Below are 24,336 nucleotides of genomic sequence, written 5' to 3'. Positions count from 1 at the left end.
ATTTATGCTCTTCAGATAGTATCCATACCTACAACCACACAATCGAGAGCAACTAGTCCTCAAGTTAAGCAGGTCAGTCAAAAGATGATATCTCCAAAAATTCAATACCCCCTTAATATTACACTGAAGTGCAGAATATATGGTCACACCCAGAGAGCAGGGCGACAACCTACAATAATCTAAAGCAAGAGTAGTGCAATTAAAGCAAAACACTCCTGATTTTAAGTGGGAAAGCATAGTCAAAAATGTATTTGTGATGCATAACATAACCACAATCCAATGGTTGAATATGCTGGCCCATTGCCATTGAATCCTGTTGCAAGATAGACCTGGTGTGAAAACCATGAGTCCATTCATTTCAATGGAGATTTTACGGATGTAAATAAAAAGGTAAGAATAAATTAGGTTATATTGTTTGAAATATTTACACTTGCAGTACTGCTTTTATTTATACCTTTTCATATAAACGTGCTTTCAAGGTGTTTCAAATTAATTAAAACCATGATCTTATACTTATTCTTTGAATTATTACAAATGATTCTTATACTTAATAGCTTAGATTTTGAATATTTTTTCCCAATTAGCACAATCATAAGTGCATCATTGTTAAGAGTTTACTGTCTCAAGGAAAAGAACATAAACTATGGTGCACAAAAAGGTGACCATGCAACCCACACTCTGAAAACAAAGATTGAAAAATATAGCCAATGTATTTTGCTTTTTTTTTAAATGTTTTAGGATACAGCACTACCCTCTGCCGCTAGATCCTTGACTTTCTGACCAAGAGACTACAATCAGTGAGGAGAGGTGACAAAACATCCTCCACAGCAATTTCCAACACTGCAACATTAAGTTTTCAGCCTCTTACAAAATTCCTTGTACACTCATGACTGTGTGGCCAAATTCTGCTCTAAATCGAACTATATCTGTGCATGACACCACTGTAGAAGACGTGACCTAGACTAATGACGCAACGATTAAAAGAGCTTAGTAACATTGCATCAAGACAGCAACCTCAATGTCAGCAAGACCACAGAGCTAGTTATTGACTTCTGGAAGCGATGTGGAGTACATGCCCTAATCAGCATCCATGGTGCCAAAGTGGAAATGGTTGAAATCTTCGAGCTCCTTGGCATAAAAATCATCAATAATCTGTCCTCTATCAACCACACTGAAACTACTGCCAAACACGTACAACAGGCGACTGAGGAAGTTTGGCATGTCTCCAACATCTTTTACAAACTTCTAGATTCACTGTAGAGAATACTTTTAGATTAGTTCACAGCTTGGTTTTGGAACAGCTTTGCCCAATAATGCAAGAGATTGCGGAGTTGTGATGTAGCCCGGACAATCACACAGTTCAGTCTCCCGACCATAGACTTCATCACACAGCCTTGGGAAAGCAACCAACAAAATCATGGTCCTTTTTCTCTTGTTCATTTCATCTTCTCTCTCCCGGCATGCAGAAGATACAAAAGTTTGAAAGCATGTACCAATCAGGAACAGTTTCTTCCCTCTGTTATCAGACTACTGAACAGTCCTCCGATATGTTAGTGGATAATCCCAATCTCCTACCTGCCTTTATTCTGGTTGCTGGACTTTTTCTCTGTAACTTATACTGCAATGCTATAAAACTATATTCTGCACTCTGGTATTTTTCATTTTGCACTACCTATCGTACTTGTGTACCACTTGATTGTACACATACAGTGCTCTCCATAATGTTTGGGACAAAGAACCATCATTTATTTATTTGCCTCTGGACTCCACAATTTGAGATTTGTAATAGAAAAAAATCACATGTGGTTAAAGTACACATTGTCACATCTTAATAAAGGCCATTCTTATACATTTTGGTTTCACCGTGTAGAAATTACAGCTGTGTTTATACATGGCCCCCCATTTCAGGGCACCATAATGTTTGGGACACAGCAATGTCATGTAAATGAAAGTAGTCATGTTTAGTATTTTGTTGCATTTCTTTGCATGCAATGACTGCTTGAAGTCTGCTCGTTTAAGTACTTCTTGGCAAACTGTAACCTGGCCATCTTATTTTTGCGGCTAACCAGTGGTTTGCATCTTGCAGTGTAGCCTCTGTATTTATGTTCATGAAGTCTTCTGCGGACAGTGGACATTGACAAATCCCCACCCGGCTCCTGAAAAGTGTTTCTGAACTGTCGGACAGGTGTTTGGGGATTTTTCTTTATTATAGAGAGAATTCTTCTATCATCAGCTGTGGAGGTCTTCCTTGGCCTGCCAGTCCCTTTGCGATTCGTAAGCTCACCAGTGCTCTCTTTCTTCTTAATGATGTTCCAAACAGTTGATTTTGGTAAGCCTGAGATATTGCTGATGTCTCTAACATTCTTGTTTCTTGTTTCTCAGTCTCATAATGGCTTTGTTGACTTTTATTAGCATAACTTTGGTCCTCATGTTGATAAACAGCATTAAAACTGTCCAAAGGTGATGGTAAGACTGGAGGAAAGATTAGGTGCTGAGAGTTATTTTATATCTGCATTAAGGAGGCATTTAAACACACCTGAGCAATTACAAACACCTGTGAAGCCGTATCCCAAACATTATGGTGCCTTGAAATGGGAGGACTATGTATAACACAGCCGTAATTTCTACAAGGTGAAACCAAAATGTATTTCTATTACAAATCTCAAATTCTGGAGTACAGAGGCAAATAAATAAACATTATGGAGGGGACTGTACATAGTATGATCTGCTTTAATTGGATAAAACACAAACAAAATCATTTCACTGTACCTCTCTTCACGTGACAATAATAAACCAATACAAAGTTATTTATAGGGTGCTACCAGCTGATTAAAAGTTAAAGCTTGGAATTAGCATTCCTATGTGTTCATTATTCTTATCTAATTTAGGCATAATTGTGTCTTCTGATGGTTTGGTTTGGGAATACAAAGGATTGATCAAATGCATAAATAGGGAGAAGGGTTGCGGAGTAGTAAGAGATAGCAATAATGAGTTCCTGTTTGAGAGTATTAACATAATAACAAACATGCAATATTGACAGAAGCTATAATTTGTGCAGGAACATCTGATAAACAACACAGAAGTACAAATGCAAGGTAGGATAGTTGTGCAGATGTTGCCGAAGAATCACCTAATGCTCAGACAATGAACTGCACAAATAACTCCATAGATGCTGCCTCATGGAAAATGTAGTCAACACGGAAAACTGTTCTTAACGTATTTCTACATATCCTACTTATTGTACAAAAATAAAATCCACGGTTGCTTGTAATGTTTTGATTGAGATAATTTCTTATGTTGCATTTTCAACTGTATTTTTGAATGTGATATTATATTGGTCAAGAAAACAGATTTCAAAGAAGGGGTTAAATGAGGATCTTCAAATGATACTGGAATTCTTGCCACTCTAGTGCTTGATCAGAGAGATCATTTTTAACTCTCTGCTTGAGGGAGAATATTCAATATGCTGATGCCAAACCTGACACCAAAAGACAGCAGCAACAAAATTTGCTCTGCCAGCAACACTCTTTCAAAATTAAAAAGATTATATTCCTTCAGAATAGGTTTCTCCTTGTTGCAATTGACAGATATTTATTTGTGTATAGGTTTGTGCTTTATATCTTAAATCCTCTTGTTTAAAAAAACATTTTTGTTTCTTTTAAATTTCTTAATGATTGATTTTCTAATTTTTGGCTTTACAATGAATACTCATGAACCATATATCACACCCAAAACATAGCTGGCAACCTTCCTTTCATATTTTAATCACCGATCACAATCTGTAACTAAAATGCAAACAATAACAGCCAATTGCTTTCAATAAAAAATCACCAATCACATTTCTATATAAAAATATAATATAGTCACCATCCCCATTTCTTACATGTCTGAATCTTTAGCCCAGCATTCCTTACAAAACCTAACGGAGCAATGGCTCAGCCTCACACTCAAGAAAAGAAAAATATATTGGTAGCAATAACCTTGCTTTAGTTTAGACTTCACTCCAGCACGAGACTATATTAAAACTGTTTACACAGACCTTGGGACAAGCTATCCAGACTTTCTATCTTAAAAATATTACTATGAAGAATCTCATGGGAAATATTTATTTATTTGACCCAGAAAATGACCAATATTTTTGGAATTCTTGAATAATTCGCTTCTTAAAGCAACTGTACTTTTCTGTTAAAATATTATCAGTTAGATAAATAAAAATATATTTATTTTCTTTGATGTGGTCTTAAGTGATTGACTAAATGAGGATAAGTAAAACCACAGCTCATAGTGTACAGTTACAGCTTTGCAGTTTCTGACCTTCAGGGAGGCTAAGAGTGATAGTCACAGTAACATATATACCCTCTGAATGAGATACATCAAAGAGTTTCAAAGCGAGAGTTGAAACTAAAAAGAATGACAATTTAGCATTCTCTAAGCACCTGTTTGCTTTATTGGGCTAGAGAGGTTCATCATACAAGTTTGTTTTGTTTTTATGTTACAGTCTTTGATTTAAGATTACAGTCATGTAAGCCGTTCAAAGAAAGAAAACTATGAAACTTCTAACCCTTTCAAGTGGTTGTAGTCCCTCGGTTTTGGATCTTTTAGACATTGGTATTTAACTCATCAACAACTGAAGATTTTAAAATAGTATTTCTATATCATTAACAGTGCAAAACTAGGAGTAATTCTTTTGGGGAGATATTACACATTATATTATCAGACTTATAACTTAGCAGGCAGTTTCTCTTCCAAGAAACTTTATTTGTAAATAGCCAACAGCAACAATATTTATTTGTACTTTATCTGGTTTTAGGCAATGAGAAAATAGGTTTATGCACCACAATTGTAGCAAGAATACAGTATTATTAATAACTATATAAGGTAACTTGATGGATCACGCTAATTAAATTAAAAAGTATCCAGTATAAGTTGTCCCGATAAAGTTCTTATTAAAATTGCACAACTCATAGGGCCAACAACAGACTCAGCATTTGGTTTCTTGTATTGGTAAAAGGAGTCACCTGTCATTCTACGACATTCTTCACAGTAAATAGTAAAAATGGCAGAGTTAACGCGTCATTCTGTTTTTGCATTTACATTCTAAAGGCTCACTGCAGCTGACTAGGAGATCTGCTTCTCTTTGTAACTAAAGAAAGTTTATTGCCAAGAAGAGAATCTAAAATAATTGGGAGAAAATAGTAAAGAAAAAAAAAATTAAAGCGCTGGTTATTTGTTTAAGTGATAAAATAAATTAAGGTGGCAGAGTGGCATAGCTAGTAGAACTGCTACCTCGCAGCTCCAGAGGCCTAGATTCAGCCATCAGTGTTATGTGTGAGCTTGCATGTTCTCCCTATGACTGTAGGTTTCCTCCTGGTGCCCCAATTTCCTCCCACAAATCAAAGATATGTGGGTCGGTAAGTTAATTGGCCATGCTAAATTGCCGCTTCTGTAAAAGTAAATAGTCAAATCTGGGGGGAGCTGAATGAAATTAACTCAGGTCTGAAGAAGGGTCTCAATCCGAAACGTCGCCTATTTCCTTCGCTCCATAGATGCTGCCTCAGCCGCTGAGTTTCCTCAGCATTTTTGTCTACCTCCAGAATCAACTCATGTGTCAGTTTACGAAGGGGAAATCAGGCTTGACTAACCTTCTGGAATTTTTTGAGGATACAACTAGGAAAATGGACAAGGGAGAGGGAGAGCCAGTGGATGTAGAATACCTCAACTTTCAGAAAGCATTTCATAAGGTCCCACATAGGAGATTAGTGGGCAAAATTAGGGCACATGGTATTGAGGGTAGAGTGCTGACATGGATAGAAAATTGTTTGGCAGACAAGAAACAAAGAGTAGGGATTAACAGGTCCCTTTCAGAATGGCAGGCAGTGACTAGTGGGGTACCGCAAGACTCCACAGCTATTTACAATATACTTCAATGATTTAGATGAAGGAATTCCAGGTAACATTAGCAAATTTGCAGATGCCACAAAGCTGGGTGGCAGTGTGAACTGTGAGGTGGATGCTATGAGAATGCAGGGTGACTTGAACAGGTTGGGTGAGTGGGCAGACGCATGGCAGATGCAGTTTAATGTGGATAAATGTGAGGTAATTCATGCTGAAACAGATGTTGGGATGGCTCAGTTAGTTGTATTCTATTGGTACCTTCAAGTCTCAAGTATGATACTTAGAATGAAAGTATAGAGAATCTTTAGTGGATAGTGTTGAATAGTGGGACGAAGAGCTACGTGGCAATTCCTGTATCTATTTTCAATGCCTTTTGTAAGATAACCAATTTTTATATAAAAGTTGTTTAAAGGTTCCAATAAAATGTTCCATGAATGCAAACCATTTTAATTTCCAACCAACCATCACATATTTGCATTACAACCACTTGTATTAGTATTCCATTTTCATCAAAAGTCAGCTTGTTACATCAAGTTGATTTGTTACATCACCTGATATGCAATCTTTATCCCAAGTTGAAGATCCTTGGTTTTCATAAATTTCTGATTTCATAATAGAATGGAAACTAAATTTGTCTGTATTTGTGCTATAGGGAAGGAGAGATCTTGATGTGCCAATAAAAAGGGATCAAGTTAATTCACATGATGCAAGTTATGGGTGCATGGTTGAAAAAAAACATTGAAGCTATACGTGAGTTACTGGCATGTTATATGTCATGACAAGAGCAGGCATTTCGACTTTCGGTTCAATAGAGTTCACAGCTCCCCCTTGTGCTGCCTGGCAAAACAACCTCACTTCATAAACAATGTTGGATTCAGCTACTCCAGATTGGAACCCCTTTCTGTATAAATATGTGGCACAGTAAGCATATGCACCTGGCTCAATACGAAATACCCTGGCAGAATTGAAGATTCAACACATTATTCAGAAAAGAAGCTAGTTATTTGGATGAAAAGAAGCACAGTTATATTAATAGATTTATATTGAAGATAAACACAAAATGCTGGAGTAACTGCATAAAAGGAATGGATGACGTTTTGAGTCAAGACTCTTTGTAAGACCCCAGAGATGTTGCCTGAGTTACTCAAGCATTTTGTGTCTATCTTCGATGTGAACCAGCATCTGCAGTTCCTTCCGACACAATGGATTTATGTTGTGCTTTCTAACTATAACAGGAAGCCTGACAGAGTCTATATAATGCAACTTTATTTAGCACCACATTTTCCCATTTTATGTTTCATCCCAAGTTCCCACCATATGCATTCACAGCTCAGAGATGGATTCAATTGAACAAACATTTTACATTATAAACACAGCCAACCATGACCTCAATACTCGTGTTGCAGATAATGAAGTTCCAATCAAATTCTGAGTCCTCTCACTGGGAATAGTAGTGTTAGATAAGTTTATTAAAGTAGGAAAAAGAAATGCAAGCTCCTATTACGTAAGCTAACAATCATGGATTAAAAATAAATATTGCAATAGCAAAATTTTCCATTAAAATAAGGCATATTGTTATACTTTTGGTGCTAAATGGAAATTGACCTCTTCTTTACAAAATAATGCATGTAGTGAAGTGGAATATAAATTGTTCATCGATGTTTACAGCCCGACCCATGTCAAGCACAATCTCATGGGATTGACCAGTTAACAAAGTGCATTAATATTAACGGTGGGGAAACCATATCCTTTCTGCTTTGAGGAGCATCTTGCCAACTCAAGAGAAAACAATTAAAATTGTATTAATAATTAATTTCAGATGCCAGGTGGTTTTTGTGCCTTCGTATTAAAATACAACTAGAACACGTGTTTAAGAGAAAGGGTTTGATATGACGTGAGGTTTCAGGTAACATTATTCATTGAACAGCCAGGTAACTTGGACTCCTTCCAGCTCCTACTAAACAACAGTCTGCCGCCTGTGTGCGAGCATTAGGCTCATGGTTTACTATTAACATAAAATTCCTCGTGAGTTTGGAATAAGTCCAGTTTTATAGATTAGTAAAGGCCTCATCAGCTGATAGGATTTTGTTGTGTTACTTTAGGATAAACGAGATAATCCCAGAATCTGGGCAATACATTGAACCGTTTAGGGTGAAAGGCTTGACTCTGGGTTAACCCGTCACAGCAACTGTGTTCTTTTTCCTTTACAATAAATTAAAATCTTGTATGTAGGAAAGTAAAATCAAATATTTATAATTAAGTTGAATGCAAATAATGCACTTACTAATACAAGGTAATATATGTGATTACTTTAACATCGTTCTTGCAGCTGAGCAAAGGGGCCTATAGAGGCATGAGGGAGGAGCTGGCCAAAGTTGACTGGAAAAGGACCCTAGCAAGGATGACAGTGGAACAGCAATGGCAGGAATTTCTGGGAATAATCAGGATCTTTTCATTCCAAAGAGAAAGATTCTAGGGGGAGAACGAGTTGACCATGGCTGATAAGGGAAGTCAAGGACAGTATATAAAACTAAAAGAGAAGGTGTATAACATGGCAAAGATTAGTGGGAAGCCACAGGATTGGGAAACTTTTAAAGAACAACTGAAGGTGACTAAAAAGGCAATACGGAGAGAAATTATGAAATACGAAGGTAAGCTAGACAATAATACAGAGGAGGACAGCAAGAGTTTCTTTATATAATTATATAAGAGAAAGAAAGAGTTAAGAATGGAAGTTGGACCGTTGGAGAATGATGCAGGAGAAGTGATAACAGGGAGTAAAGAAATGGCAGAGGAGTTGAATAACTTTTTTGAATCAGTCTTCACAGTGGAAGACTCCAGCAATGTGCCTGAAATTCAAGAGAGTCAGGGGGTGGAAGTTAGTGGAGTGGCTATTATTAGGGAGAAGGTGCTTAGGAAGCTGAAATGACTGAAGGCGGATAAGTCACCTGGACCAGATGGACTGCACACTAGGGTTCTGAAAGAGGTGGAGATTGTGGAGATAATTTAATTGGTAGTGGTGAAAGCACTCCCACATACTCAACACATTTTCTTGAAAGTCTTAGCTGACTAGGCCAAAAACACCATATCAAATAATTTGTAGGAATTATTTGTGAGGTGATAAATTACAAATGGATTAGAATCAAGAATTGTGAAGCAATGAGAGCTGAGTGGGAAAACAGTTGACCATCCATGGCTGTCTATGGATTAAAGTGTAGAAAGAAACATATTTTCTGCAATAATTATGTAATAATTTAATTTAATCACTGCACATTAGGAAGGTATATAAAATGTTAATGCTACCAGATTTGTAAAAAATCAATCAACAACCGAAACATAGAAACATAGAAATTAGGTGCAGGAGTAGGCCATTCGGCCCTTCGAGCTTGCACCGCCATTCAATATGATCATGGCTGATCATCCAACTCAGTGAAACTGTAGCTACTTAAAATGGAAATTCAAACAGTTTGAAATAGAGTCCCAAAACATCACCTATCCATATTCTCCAGAGATGTCTGACCCGTTGATTTATTCCACAACCAGTTGTGTCTCTTTTGTGAACCAACATTTGTAGTTTCCCGTGTCTCGCAAACATTTTAACGTTATTTTGATGAACCCCATTAAAGAGGTTATGGATAAGTATTTAAGATTGAAGGTTAAAATAATAGGTACACACCAATTACCAAAATACTATGGATGTCAGAAATGGAACTATATATTGAACTAGAATAAGTAGAATAATGTAGGGACAGATTTATGTCTCAATTCAATTATCTCTCTTGGTCTGGCAATCAGAGAAGAATTTCAGGCTTTTATAAAGATTTGTAAACTCCAGTAGATTAAATAAATGGAGAAGAATCCATAACTTAAACAAATTATACAATGTCCACAGGAAGAAGTAGGGCTCACACTGAAAAATGACCTTTTCTTATATGTTTTGGGCTCTTAAAATCCACATCTTCTCCTGATAAAGTTATAAGACCACTACTAATGGAAGATTATAATAATGAATGAAGGTTTAAGTAACTCTTTGCAATTTGTGATATTAACTCTTGGCTTTGTCAGAATTTTATTGGATTTTTATCAGAAGTTTCTTAGTTTTCCCCATTAATGGTACCAACAGTATGTCTACCAGGTTTATGCTGTCTACCCACACGCTTCCAATGTTTATAACATTTGTAAGAAGAGGACACTTCAAAGGCAGTATTAACTTTTTTTTTAATGTCTCGTCTCCAATTTATCAAGCTCAACATTTTCTCACAAGTGTTCATCGCCTGGCCAGCAAAAAAAATAGGAAGAGCTAAGAAAACACCCAGAGAAAACCGTGAGAAAGGTGAAAACTAGTACTGTACAGGACATCAAGGAATGAGGGTAGCCTCACTGAATTGCAATGAATTGGATTAAATAGCATTGAAACAGGCTGTTTGGCCCACCATCAATCATCTGTTTGTAATAGTTCTCTGTTACTCCACTTTCGCATCCATCCCCTATGCACTAGGGATGAATTTATCAAGGTCAATTTACCTACAAACTCATAAGTCTTTGGGAGATGGGAGGAAATTAGAGCATCCGGAGGAAACCCACGTGGTCATGAGGAGAATATGCAAACTTCGCACAGACAGTACCCAAGGTCAGGATCAAACTCGGATCGCTGGCACTGTAAGGTAGCAGCACTACCAGCTGCGTCTCTGTGCCATCACCTGCATTCTTCTGCTTTTGTTTTTCAGATAACGCTCCGTTCAATCACATCACCAAAATATATACATTATACTACTGGAAGAATCTAACTACACATGTTAGTTGCCACTTTTGCCTGCAAAGCAGTAACTGAGCTTTAAATGAAATTCACTGGTTGTGTAGTACTCCAAAGGAATTTATAAACTGCTTTATAAATTATATTATTTTCCCATCAGGTATAAAAATTGACACTAATAACTCATATCACAATCTTAATTTTTTCTGATTTATATAATCTGACTGTATACAATATTTTGAATGTGGTTATAAATCACCTTGAGACTATTATTCACATAGCCTCCAATCTAATTGACCGGGTTAAGCAGGACATCTTTCAAAGGTTTACTTACCATCACATTCATTAATGACCACCACATACATATAAAGCACGTTAAGTACATGATACAAATAATTGAGGAATCCCCTACTTCATAAAATGATCAAGATACAATACCTCTTTGATGGCTGACATCTTAACATTCTCATAGTAATGTAGAGGTGCATTTGGAGCATTCATATCATAACCAAACCCAGCGACTGCCACTTCATCACAATTGTGCAATGCCATTGTTATTGCAACTGTGCCTAGTGTTGGTATATTCTGCAAAGAGAAAGAAAACAAGCAAAATTAAATACAAACTAAATGAACATTTTTTGGGGAGACCAAATCGGACTTGTAAGTTACTTTGGAACTCAATGAACCAAGGGGGATTGGATAGCATAGGGGCAAGGAAATGTTTTCAAATATTTTTATTCATCTCAAAAAGTAATACCCTCAGTATTATTAAGAGTATATTTATTCCTGTGTCTCAAAATAGCCAATATTGTATTGAGAAACTGGCTTCATATTGTGGTATAGAACAACTTTCCACACACATTGGCGAAAAATTGAGATCAGAGACTGCAGTAACTTCTAGGTCCCTTTCATTGTGCAGTTGCCTCCCAGTGAAGTCCCTCTCAAGAGAGGAAAGAACATAATCCAGCCTTTCACATCTATGTAGCATTAAGGAAGGACTACATTGTTGGAGGTGCCAGCTTTCAGATGAAGATGACAAATTCATGCTATTTCTTGCATTTCTGGAATACAAAGCAAAAATCACATTTTATTATGAAAATAAGAACTTGGATGTATGGGTGGTGGGGATTATGTTTTCCTAATATCTTACTACTGTTAATCAATCAGGAACCTTTTTTACAACAGATTAATTGGTCATGTGTAAGGGGGAACTCTTTCAATGAGGAACATGGTAATTATCCTCAAGGGAGTGATGTGGCCAATATTTATTCCACGATCAACAAGACAAAGATAAATTATCTAGTTATTATCACGGTTATTTGCAAGAGCTTTATCACTTTTCCATTTGATCAGAAGTACTTTGGGGTGAACAGAAGCTGTGGAAAGTGATGAATATTTTTGTTTTATTAAACACTGTATTTTGGACCCAGTACTAAGTAAACACGTAGTTCTCTGTAAAAAGTATTTCATCTCAAGATGCTGCCAGTGTTCAGTTGTTCTCAGGCAAGTGCATGCAAGACATACACAGACCGCTGGAATGAATACAATGTACTGGAGAATCTACCTCTGCAATGCTATTCTAGACAAACTTAATATTGGGTCAGATACAACATTCACTTGAATTAAGATTACAAATCTGGAGATCAAGAAGAAAATTATCTCTGATGAAAGGTCATCACCCAAAAATGTTAATTTTGTTTCTCTCTTCACAGATGCTGCCTGACCTGATAAGCATTTTCAGCATTTTGTAATGTGGTTACTTACTTCGTATTTTATTGTTTGAATCATTCATGTTTTGTTTTTTTTTGCCACAGAAATATAGAAAGTCACACTGAAAGTCAAATATGATTTATATGTGTACAATTTAATCTCATTCTTTTCTGTGGAAAACTACACCCTACCTGATATGTTATTCCAATGCCGATTGTGCTGTTATTTCCTATCTTAAGGCTGATATTCCTTTCTTCGCAGGAGATCAAAAATCAAAAATTAAGTACAGAACAAAGTGCTTCAAGTTACTAAACGAACAAAACAAAAGGGTTTTGACCTGAAACGTCACCCATTCCTTTTCTCCAGAGATGCTGCCTGTCCCGCTGAGTTACTCCAGCATTTTGTGTTTAACCTATTCATACATGTATCCTTTTATCCTTGGGTTGTGGCTAGAAAAAAACAATTCTACTCGAAATCAGCAAGCCTACTAATGATTAATTTATGTTTAGTATTCCAATCTAGAAGTTCAGTGTTGTGCGGAATTATTGACATCTGAAGCGCTAGTAGCTGCTTATGATTAGCAGGTTTGATATCTTAATGAATCACACTCTATTGGTGGCTTATCACATATTTCCAAACAGCAATACATTAACACATATTGATGTGTCTGACAACACACTGATAACATACACCCTGAGCACTTGTCATCCAATTCTCCAGGATTCTCAAGGATTTGTAGGACTTTTAAACTCGAAGATGTAATCAAAGTTACTATAGAAACATGATCAGAATTAGCTTAACTAATTCATCGTTTTAAACTGAAAACTTAAATCATTCCTGTTCAAAGCATGCTTGGCAGCTCACTTTCAATTTAAGTCACAGACATGTACACAAGGTCCGTGACAAGCATTGGGGATTTGATGAGATTGAAACGTGCCTAATAAACTGAATGCTGGATAACCTTCAGAGTTGTTTGCCTTTTGCAGTTTATAAAGCAAGCACTCTCCATATTAACTTCTACATCATCACAGACTCTAAGTTAGCCTGAGCTGCATGATTGTAGCTCCAGAAAAATATTGATTTGCTGATTTCCCTTCAAATCATAAATGAAATCAATCTCTGTTAAGATTAGATTAATCTATAATCCTGAGTGAAAAACTCAATCTTTGTTCGTGATGTGAGTTGAAACTTGAAACAACCCACGGTCAACCCACTACTGTAGTTAGACCGGGGAACACTTAAACATCTGTAAATCATTGCTTAAATGTTAGTCAGTTAGTTTGGAGGGCTTTATATGTGAAGGGGGGGTTGATAAACTTTAATTCTTAGTCCCCTACCTGGTCGGAGAGACGGGGAGCGGTCAATGCCTTACCGGGTCGCCGTGCAGTAAGCTCCGCAGCGCTGTGGCCGGTGGGGCTGCGGGCGGCGCCGGTTGTAGCTCTGACCCCGGCAACTCTACCCCTGGCTGCGAGGCGCTCCAAATCCAGCGCCGCCCGCGGTCGGACGTCCCAGCTCCGGGAATGTCGGGAGTCGGCCGCGTCGTAGCGCTGGGATACCAGCGGGAAGCGGGCAATGCCTTACCGGGTCGCTGTGCAGTAAGCTCCAGGACGCGGAGGCCGCCTTCTCCCAACATTCGCGGAGCTAGGGTGGGGGGCGTCCGACCGCGAATTCAAGCCGCCCGCGCTACCTACCTAATCTACGCTAAAAATCTTCCATTCGGAAATCCGAAAATGTCCAAAATCCGACAAGTGTCTGGTCCCAAGGCTTTCGGATAAAAGGTTGTGCACCTGTGCTAAATTACAATAAGTGTTCTTAATGTTATTATGACCCTACTAGGCTACTTTATTATGTTTGAAGCAAGGAACCGCAGATGCTGATTTACCAAGGACGCAAGTACTGGAGTAACTCAGCACCCCTGAAGAACTTGGATGGGTGACGTTTCGGGTTGGGACCCTCTGTTGTCTTCAGTATTTGTTTTTACAATAAACTAAAGATCGCTTTCCATAAAACTTCATTTGTTTTTTTTTAAACTACCTGTTTGAATTTCTCTCAGCATATGTAACATCCATTCTCTCCAACCTCCAACAGAGTGCTGGAGTATCAGTGTGCCACGTGACACCCTATCTTACCAATCATAGGATATTACATTTGACAAAACACCCATTATCCATTTGCTTTTTTCTAAGTACTTTAGAGATTTAGTTTAACCCTGTATTGGTAAATGTAATCTGCTAATCTTCCCCTAGACAATAGTGGCCTCCTCAACAACCATCTAGAAAGAATAAATTGTGTAAAATGATCCATAATGGGTCAGACAATTCCAAGCCTTCTGATCAGCTTAACGATAATACCGTCTGAAATGTTCTGCTTTGTTTCACTAACTGATGTTGACTAATCTCAGACCAAGAAGCTCAGTGCAGTAAATGCTCCTTTAAGATTGACAAACATCAAAATCAAGATGCTTACTTCTTAAACAAATTCCAGTTATTAAGAAGATAAAAAGATGCTTTGGTTTGTCCTCTCAAGATCTGAAATTTATGCAAGGTGATTTAATAAACAGTTTACAAAATGCCGTCATGCAACACTGCAGACAGGTTCCTACAGCAAGATATATGTTTAACCCCTGATTGCTCAACCCAGACTGCTGTGACACACAACGCACCTTTCTAAAAAGAATTCTGAAAAAAAATCGAAGTGGTTAAATAAAGTCTAAAAGAAAAGCTATTTTCTTACATCAAGAATAACCCAAGGACACAATTTACATCATCTGTCTCTCGATACACTCTACAGTCCAATTGGTCACAGAATTTCTACAAATAAGTACCGATAAACCCTGAGCTCCTGAGACCCTAAGCGATGAAAATTAATGACACAGGACGGACTAAATGGGTTGAGATGGGTGGACCTAAAGAAATAAACCAGGCACAGAAGACACTCACAAAAGGAAGGAATTGTGACAATCATTTGATACAAATGGTGATTCTTTTGTATTTTAAAACGGGGGAGTTTTGTTTACAGGGTCTGATTAGGAACAGTCAGCATGGATTTGTGCCTGGAAGGTCACGTTTGACTAATCTTCTTGAATTTTTTGAAGAGGTTACTAGGGAAATTGACGAGGGTAAAGCAGTGGATGTTGTCTATATGGACTTTAGTAAGGCCTTTGACAAGGTTTCATGGAAGGTTGGTTAAGAAGGTTCAACTGTTGGGTATAAATGCAGGAGTAGCAAGATGGATTCAACAGTGGCTGAATGGGAGAAGCCAGAGGGTATTGGTGGATGGTTGTTTGTTGGGTTGGAGGCAGGTGACTAGTGCGGTGCCTCAGGGATCGGTGTTGGGTCCTTTGTTGTTTGTCATGTACATCAATGATCTGGATGAAGGTGTGGTCAATTGGATTAGTAAGTATGCAGATGATACCAAGATAGGGGGTGTTGTGGATAATGAAGAGGATTTCCAAAGTCTACAGAGTGATTTAGGCCATTTGGAAAAATGGGCTGAAAGATGGCAGATGGAGTTTAATGCTGATAAATGTGAGGTGCTACACCTTGGCAGGACAAATCAAAATAGGACGTACATGGTAAATGGTACGGAATTGAAGAATACAGTTGAACAGAGGGATCTGGAAATAACCGTGCATCGTTCCTTGAAGGTGGACTCTCATATAGATAGGGTGGTAAAGAAAGCTTTTGGTATGCTAGCCTTTATAAATCAGAGCATTTAGTATAGAAGCTGGGATGTAATGTTAAAATTGTACAAGGCATTGGTGAGACCAAATCTGGAGTATGGTGTACAATTTTGGTCGCCCAATTATAGGAAGGATGTCAACAAAATGGAGAGAGTACAGAGGAGATTTACTAGAATGTTGCCTGGGTTTCAACAACTAAGTTACAGAGAAAGGTTGAATAAGTTAGGTCTTTATTCTCTGGAGCGCAGAAGGTTAAGGGGGGACTTGATAGAGGTCTTTAAAATGATGAGAGGGATAGACAGAGTTGATGTGGATCAGCTTTTCCCTTTGAGAATAGGAAAGATTCAAACAAGAGGACATGACTTCAGAATTAAGGGACAGACGTTTAGGGGTAACATGAGGGGGATCTTCTTTACTCAGAGAGTGGTAACGGTGTGGAATGAGCTTACAGTGGAAGTGGTGGAGGCAGGTTCGTTGGTATCATTTAAAAATAAATTGGATAGGCATATGGAAGAGAAGGGAATGGAGGGTTATGGTATGAGTGCAGGCAGGTGGGAATAAGGGAAAAAAAGTTGTTCGGCACAGACTTGTAGGGCCGAGATGGCCTGTTTCTGTGCTGTAAATTGTTATATGGTTTGTTATATGGTTAGTTTAGAAATACGGCATGGAAACAGGACCTTCAGTGCATCAATCTGCACCAACCGACGATCACCCGCAAACTAGTTCTGCCCTACACAGTAGGGACAATTTACAGAAGAAAATTAATCTACATATCTGGAGAAAACCCACGGAGCACCTGGAGAAAACCCACGCAATCACAAGGCAAAACGCACAAATTCCGTACAGACAGCATCCAATGTCAAGATCGAATCAGGGTGTCTGCCGCTGTAAAGCAGCAACTCTACCGTTGTATCAATTTGCAAATAAACAATGGACAGGTTAATTTACCTGTACAAACAGGACTAATAGTAGCGGAGCTGCATCCAGTAACAGAGTTGGAGTTGAAGTTACAGTTAAAGATTGTGCAAGACGAGCAAGGCTGTCGAAGTGCATGGTATTTTCTTCAGCTTGAAGTATTTTTTATTATGCAGTCCAATGAATTATCATTATTTTATAGTTACTTGTTGCATCTTATGTTATTATTTGTAGAATATTACACCACAATGGTTGCAGTGTTTTTAGTAAACCTTTTAGAATAGTTCTGATTTGTGATGGTTGGCAAACTTTATCCCAAATAATAGGTATCATAGGAAACAACCTATTGCATGCAGAGATGAAAGCAAGTCTGTAATCATAGCTCAATGCTGAATGCTGAATTAATCTAATCTCAGCTCTGAAATCCCGATGTACCACTGACAACTTCCACTTTTAACACCTTTAATGGGATAAAATCTCACACGGTTCACATGAGACTTAGCAAACTGAATCATAATCAGGTGAAGGGGTGTTAGGCAGATGAACAAAAACTTGGTGAAAGAGGTATTGTTTAATTGGGGTGAAAGGCGACGTGGAGGCAAGAGGGTTTAAAAGAGGGTGATTCCAAAGAACTGAATCCTGGTGGTTAAAACATGATTGACAATAGTGGAGCAATGGCAACTGGCCAAAATTTGAGGAACACTGATATTTTGACATTGTACAAAGCCTAGGGAAATTAAGTAGTGGTAGAGAGGAAAATAATTTGAAAATTATAAAATCCAGCTACTGTTCTACCAGAGGGTAGGAAACACAGGGGTGACAGGTGAACAGGATTTTGTGCAACTTAAGATGTAGCCTTCATTGGAAGACAACAAATATACCAAATTGAATAAAAGGGAGCCTCAGAAGTACAATGGAGCAGTCAAGGTTGAGGAAATAAGAGGTCTGGATGAAAGTTTCAGCAGTAGATGTTATGAGGCAGGTTGGAGTCAGATGAGGTTGCAGAGATGGAAAAAGGTGCCCTACTGTTGCAAGGTGATCTGAAGCTCGATTTGGGCAGTCACATATAATAACCCCATGGTTACAAATAATCCGGATTTAGTGAGTGGCAGGGAACAGCATCTGTAATGGGGACAAGCAACAAATGTCTTGGTGTTCCCTACAAGAAGAAATTACTGCCCTTCCAGACAACCAGTTGGTTAATTTAGTAATGATGGCGCAGGATCTCATCAGTAAATAAGTGGAAAGTGACACTGTTTTTGGATTATATTGCTGAGAATCAATAGGAGGGAGTCAGGAAAAATGTTTTTCGGGGTGTGGGGATGGGTAGGGGTGGACAGAGGTAGTGGTATGGGCTCAGGAAAATAAACCTTTCAGGTTTATCTATGCATTATCTCTTTGTGGCCTGGAAGACCAGAAAACCACAGAACAAAGCAAAACGCTTCCCGGTGGAATATCCGTGTACTTAGTTTTACAACTGAGAGGTTAAATAAACACCCAGTGCACATTTGTAGCTGAGGAATCATGCACAATGCAGACACACTTAAACCAATGATGGAAAGGAAGGGATGTCTGAAGTAAATAACTTGCATGTAATTTTAATAGCCCATCAAATATGATTAGTAACTTCAGTGGGATAAGTTATCCTGGCTTTGCAGTTTTTAGTCTTTTAGTCTGCTATTTTAAGACAGCTTAATTGGACAGCCATTTCAAGTTCATATTATTGTAGGTTACACAGTGCTATGATTTTAGGAATGCAAGGCTCATTAATCATTTCTGCAAAAATAATGCAAGAATGAAACTCTGTCCTGAAAGTCTTTACCAAGAGTGGGAAAGAAATAAGAAGAATCTAAAAGCAATCTAAATACTGCATTAAGTTCAGAGGGTTAATCTTAACCTCTTCAGAGTCTTAATTAAACATATGGAAGCAATGGAAGCACTTGGGTTTCAGTGAGACAAACAAAATGGGCTTTTGATTTACTGAGTGCCAAAATACCCGAGTATTCAAATATATGATGGCAGGGTTTCCTGAAAGTGGGTTGATTTGATTATATCCTGACCCAAGACCTAGGTGGTATAATCCACAACTGTAGTTTTAACAATGTGATACAGAGTTCATTTTTATTGAATTGATATATTAACAAATGTGTATGTTTATTTTTGTTTCGAAAAAGGTGTTGGTGATAATGCTCTCTATATACGATTTTCTATCTAATTTTAAACTGCCTTGAAGAAAATTGTTATTTTCTCCACTTTTCCCCATAATATTGCTCAATTTTTCACTTCCGGAAAAGAGAAATAGTTCTGTTTTCTGTTTCAAGTGAAGAAAATATAACCAACTCATACATTTCAAAATTCAGCATTCTCAGTTCAGTGTCAAATACAACCAAATTTGATAATGCAGAAGCTGTTCAAGTGAGCTTGTTACTTTTGTTTGATGAGATCAATTTATCTTAGATTACAATAGAATTTTTAAATTTAAAATAAATAACCCCAGCACTACTTTTTGAGAAAGCTTTCCCCAATTCAACTAGCCAATGATTAGCAGTTAATTTAATCTCTCTCATTGATCTATTAAAATATACTTTTATATTTGTCAATAAGTTCTAACCTAAAAAAATATTTTCTTCATACAATTTCTTAAACTGTTTCAGAGTGCTTCAACCCCATTCACCCTCCCCTCCAGCATTCCCAGAATCTCCACTGATCACCCAAGAGTCTTCTCTCCCAGAAATAATCCCTGCATCTCACAGAGTATGACAAAGGTTAGGATAGCTGTGCAGCACAATAACCTTAAGGCATTCGTTGACGCACATCAATGTTGCTGATAGATATTCTTTGGCGTACCACAATGTTTTGGGAAGGGTATTCCTTGACGCACACTACAAGGTTCTTAACATCAAAAATTAATGAAAGGATTAAATGGCATGTAGGTTTACTTGTATTAGTGTTATTGCATTTGTATATTAATGTTTTGAGAACGTATTGTTAATGATGATAAGAAATTAGAAAATGCGCACAATTTCAAGGGTCAAAATCTGTACAAAAGGCTGACCTCGCTGAGTGGAATTTCAGAGTAACATAGAAAAATAGAAAATAGATGCAGGAGGAGACCATTTGGCCCTTCGAGCCAGCACCGCTATTCATTGTGATCATTGTCCCCAATCAATAACCCGTGCCTGCCTTCTCCCCATATCCCTTGATTCTACTAACCCCATGAGCTCTATCTAACTCTCTCTTAAATCCATCCAGTGACTTGGCCTCCACTGCCCTCTGTGGCAGAATTCCACAAATTCACAACTCTCTGGGTGAAAGTTTTTTCTCACCTCATTCTTAAATGGCTTCCCTTTTAATCTAAGAATGTGGCCCCTAGTTCTGGACTCGCCGAACATTGGGAACATTTTTCCTGCATCTAGCTTGTCCAGTCCTTTTATAATTTTATATGTTTCCAAAAAATCCCCCCTCATTCTTCTAAACTCCAGTGAATACAAGCCTAGTCTTTTCAATCTTTCCTCATATGACAGTCCCGCCATCCCAGGGATCAATCTCATCAAGTAGTACAGTAACTGGGACTGTGCTGCTGCTCCATGAGCACAAGTAAATAAAGTGTGCCTGGAATATTAATGGAAGTTGTCAAGATCGTCATACAGCATGGAAACAGGCCCTTCAGCCCAATGTGTCCATACCGACCAAGATGCCCCATCTAAGCTCGTCCCACTTGCCCATGTTTGGTCCACATCCTTCTAAATCTTTTCTATCCATGTACCGATCCAAATGCCTTTTAATGTTATTATTGTATCTGCATCAACTGCTTCTTCTGGCAGCTCATTCCATATACAGGTGCACAACCTTTTATCCGAAAGCCTTGGGACCAGACACCTTTCGTAATTCAGAATTTGTCGGTCTTCGGAATGGAAATTTTTTTGCGTAGATTTTAATGGCTGGCTCAGTGGTAGAGTGCTCGGCTCATATCTGTAAGGTCGCGAGTTTGCGCCTTGATCCCGACAGAAGAAGTTGGAGCGGGGCTGGGCTGGGCTGCTGCTGGCTGTGGGTCTCTGGGATCTCTGTGCTTGCGGTGGGCCTGGTGGTCGACGTCCAATTGGTCCTGACGTCTCGGTGACTGCACTGCCTGCAGCCATCGCCGTCGTGAAGACAGTACAAAGCCCCCAGGCCGGTGCAATGAGCGGGGAGCTGGAGAGGGGAGGGAAGGGGTCACACACATGGCCGGGAAGCAGAGGGGTGTAGGTGGGGTGAAACTGAAGGGAGCGACAATCTGCTGCTGCCTGCACGCTGAGTTTAAAAGTTCCCACGCAAGACTCACGATACACTGTGTATCGTGTCTACCGTGGGAACTTTTTAACTCAGCGGGCAGGTAGCAGCATATTGTCAATTATTAACCCTCCCGCGCAATATACCCTCACCTTCTCTTTTATGAATGGGGATTTAGTTCCCCTTTCTTCGAGGACCGACCGGAGGTTCCGCTGTCACCTCTGCGGGTCGCCCTCGGTGAACGTTTTCAAGGACCTTTCTTCAAGGACCGAAAAAATGTCGCTATTCGGAGGTTTTCGTTATTTGGATCGTCGGATAAAAGGTTGTGCACCTGTACCCACCATTTTAATTGCACACTTTCTGACAAATATTTCATAGCTTCAAGGGTGTCCCAAAGAATCAGGTCAGTCTCAATTATTTTGTTAGCGGTGACCAAAGGCAGATTATGAAATCGATTCAGGCATCTACTTTGGATCTTAGTATATAAAAAAAAAATATATGGGCAGATTACAGAAACAATCAATGTCCAATTTCGACCAAAAAATGGTGCTTGAAAATGGTAAACATGAAAGAGTATGTAAATTGAAAATAGTGAAAAGTTGTAACAGCTGTCTCTGTGAAGCACCTTTGGCCATTTTTGCATGTTAACAGCCTATGTATATAAGCAAAAGTAGCCTTATATAAAATCACTTTGTTTTAAGCAATGTTGGCAGATCAGCAGGTAAAATAAAGAGCAGACTTTATGGAGTGGATAGCAGACTTCTGAGCTGGAGCATGTTATGGTTCTCATGCTCTTGTGTTTCTATTTAATTTGGAGGACTGGAAATGCTCAATATCAAGAAGCCAATCTGGCTTTCAAATATACAATAACATAGTTAAAAAGGTAGAAAAAGAATCAATCCATTGACAAGACACAGCACATACAATAACTTGGCACAATGATTCAAAATAGTTGGTTTGCAACATTACATATGTTAAGAATTCTTATTTAAGAAACAATTACGGCACTGACTATATCAGAGGGAAAACAGTATTCTACAAATAATATTGTTTCAATTATTTAAGCACTGCATATCATTTCATTAGCCAAACCACTTAATTTCTGCCTGTAATCAAAGGATGGAATTCAGCTTGCGTCTGCCTGGTCATGAAATGTCACTGAGACTACATTGTCAGCGTGCCAATGATTGCATATTGATACCTAGGGAATGGATCATCTGTTCAAACATTTATATCTTTACAAAGCCAATTGCTGCATCCAACCTGTGGTAAATGTGCAATCTCTTATCTATTTGGATATTGCAATTTGTCAAAGCCGTTTGCAATTTGGTCCCGTTCTAAAAGTGATGCTGCTGTGTTGACAACTGTACCCACTCCCAACAGACAATTCATGCTTTGCAGTTATTCACATTGGCTGTGTTTATGTTTTCAATGTCACTAAATTGTGCAGTTTGCTCATTCCCTCTGCAATGACACTCTGGGAGACCATTAGGTGATGCATGAACTCCAGATCAACTAGAGTCACAGAGTCCTACAGCATGGAATCAGGCCCAGCAGCACAACTTGCCCACAACAACCAACATGTCCCATCTACACTAGTCCAACCTACCCATGTTTGGCCCATATCCATCGAACACCCATTCTGTCCATAACAGAAGTGACTTGTACATTAGCGTCTTGTGGAAAGGTTGCCCAACCTTTAACAGATTTACAGAGACATACACCATGGAAACAGGCCCTTTGGCCAATCAAGTCCATGCCGCCATCAACCACCCGCCTGCAGTAATCCTACATCAATCCATTTTATAATCTCCCCACATTCTTATCAACTCCAGTAAAATCAATCATTTCCAATAGCCAGTTCACTCACTGACCCACAGGAATTTGGGATGTGGAATTGGTCTGTTTCGTACATACTAATTTGCACTTCTCCACGTAGATTGACTGTAATGAACAGGATCTTTACTACTCTTGTTCAAAAGCCCAACAAGATGAGAACAAATCACAAGGGGCGGCACGGTGGCGCAGCGGTAGAGTTGCTTCCTTACAGCGTTGCAGTGCCAGAGACTGGGGTTCGATCCCGAATAGGGGTGCTGTCTGTATGGAGTTTGTACATTCTCCCAGTGACCGCGTGTGTTTCCTCCGAGATCTTTGGTTACTTCCCACACTCCCAAGACGTCCAGGTTTGTAGGTTAATTGGCTTGGGTTTGTATACTTGGTATAAGTGTAAATTGTCCTTAGTGTGTGTATGCTTGCGTTAGTGTGTGGGGATCGCTGGTCGGCTCGGACTCTGTGGACTGAAGGGCCTATTACCGCGCTATATTTCTAAAAAAAATGCTGCACTTGGAAATTAACATAAATTTCAATCCTTGACAGAGCGTTAAATGTACATGTTCGATTCTTCTGCCCTATGCATTTGTTAAATACAATATTATTTAACACAGTTCCACAATGGTAAATTGAAAAATCTAACACATAGCTAGTCACATATTTTACTCACCCCACGACCCATCATTCCATTGTTGACTGGAAGGCCAATAAATGTGAAAGCTGCTTCACGGATGAAATAAGGATTCAGAATTCGGATCTCTTTGGGTTCCTTTGGGACAACTGTGGCAACGGACTTCCAGAAGCCATCTGAAGGACTCTGTAAATAAACAAAGCAAAAGGTCTGTTTTCTATTTAAACAAAACAAATGCACTTTTCAGTCTCCATTTCTTTATCCTATTTACATTTAATATAAGTTGCCAAAATCATGAAGAAAGCAACATTTCAAACTGTTATAAGTTGTTTGATTGTGATCCATCCATTGTTTTTTTTTTATTACAGGCAACAAACAATCTGTTGAAGGAACTAAGCGGGTTAAGCAGTGTGTGTTGGGGAAGGGAACTGTCACTCTTTCAGGTCGATATATCTACATTACGACAGAGAGGGGAAAGGGGAGGTAGCTAGTATAAAGAGGAAATAGGTGGTAGTGAGGTAGGACCCCATAGATGATAGGTTGTCCAAGGAAGGGTGATGGTTGATGAGCAGATGGAACCAGGTAGGGGCAGGGGAGGGGTGGAGTTTGGAGATAGTGGCAGTTGAATAACAGATGGAGACAGACTAAAGA

General features: G+C 38.7%; 1 protein-coding gene across 5 annotated transcripts in view; it reads right to left on the bottom strand.

The window, feature by feature from the left end:
* The window catches only part of LOC129700815 (CMP-N-acetylneuraminate-beta-1,4-galactoside alpha-2,3-sialyltransferase-like), a 389,167-nt gene that overhangs the window by 15,015 nt on the left and 349,816 nt on the right, over window positions 1-24,336 (bottom strand). For all 5 annotated transcript variants that reach the window (XM_055641534.1, XM_055641538.1, XM_055641536.1 and 2 more), the window contains 2 exons: window positions 23,725-23,871; window positions 11,087-11,233 (listed from right to left, as the gene is read on the bottom strand). In XM_055641534.1, coding sequence (XP_055497509.1) covers window positions 11,087-11,233; window positions 23,725-23,871 — 294 coding nt within the window. The remainder of the gene's footprint in view (window positions 1-11,086; window positions 11,234-23,724; window positions 23,872-24,336) is intronic.

Source organism: Leucoraja erinacea, chromosome 10 (assembly GCF_028641065.1).
Source record: "Leucoraja erinacea ecotype New England chromosome 10, Leri_hhj_1, whole genome shotgun sequence".
Classification (NCBI taxonomy): Eukaryota; Metazoa; Chordata; class Chondrichthyes; order Rajiformes; family Rajidae; genus Leucoraja; species Leucoraja erinaceus.
Note: the sequence above shows the minus strand (reverse complement) of the source record. Positions and strands in the feature narration are given on the sequence as shown.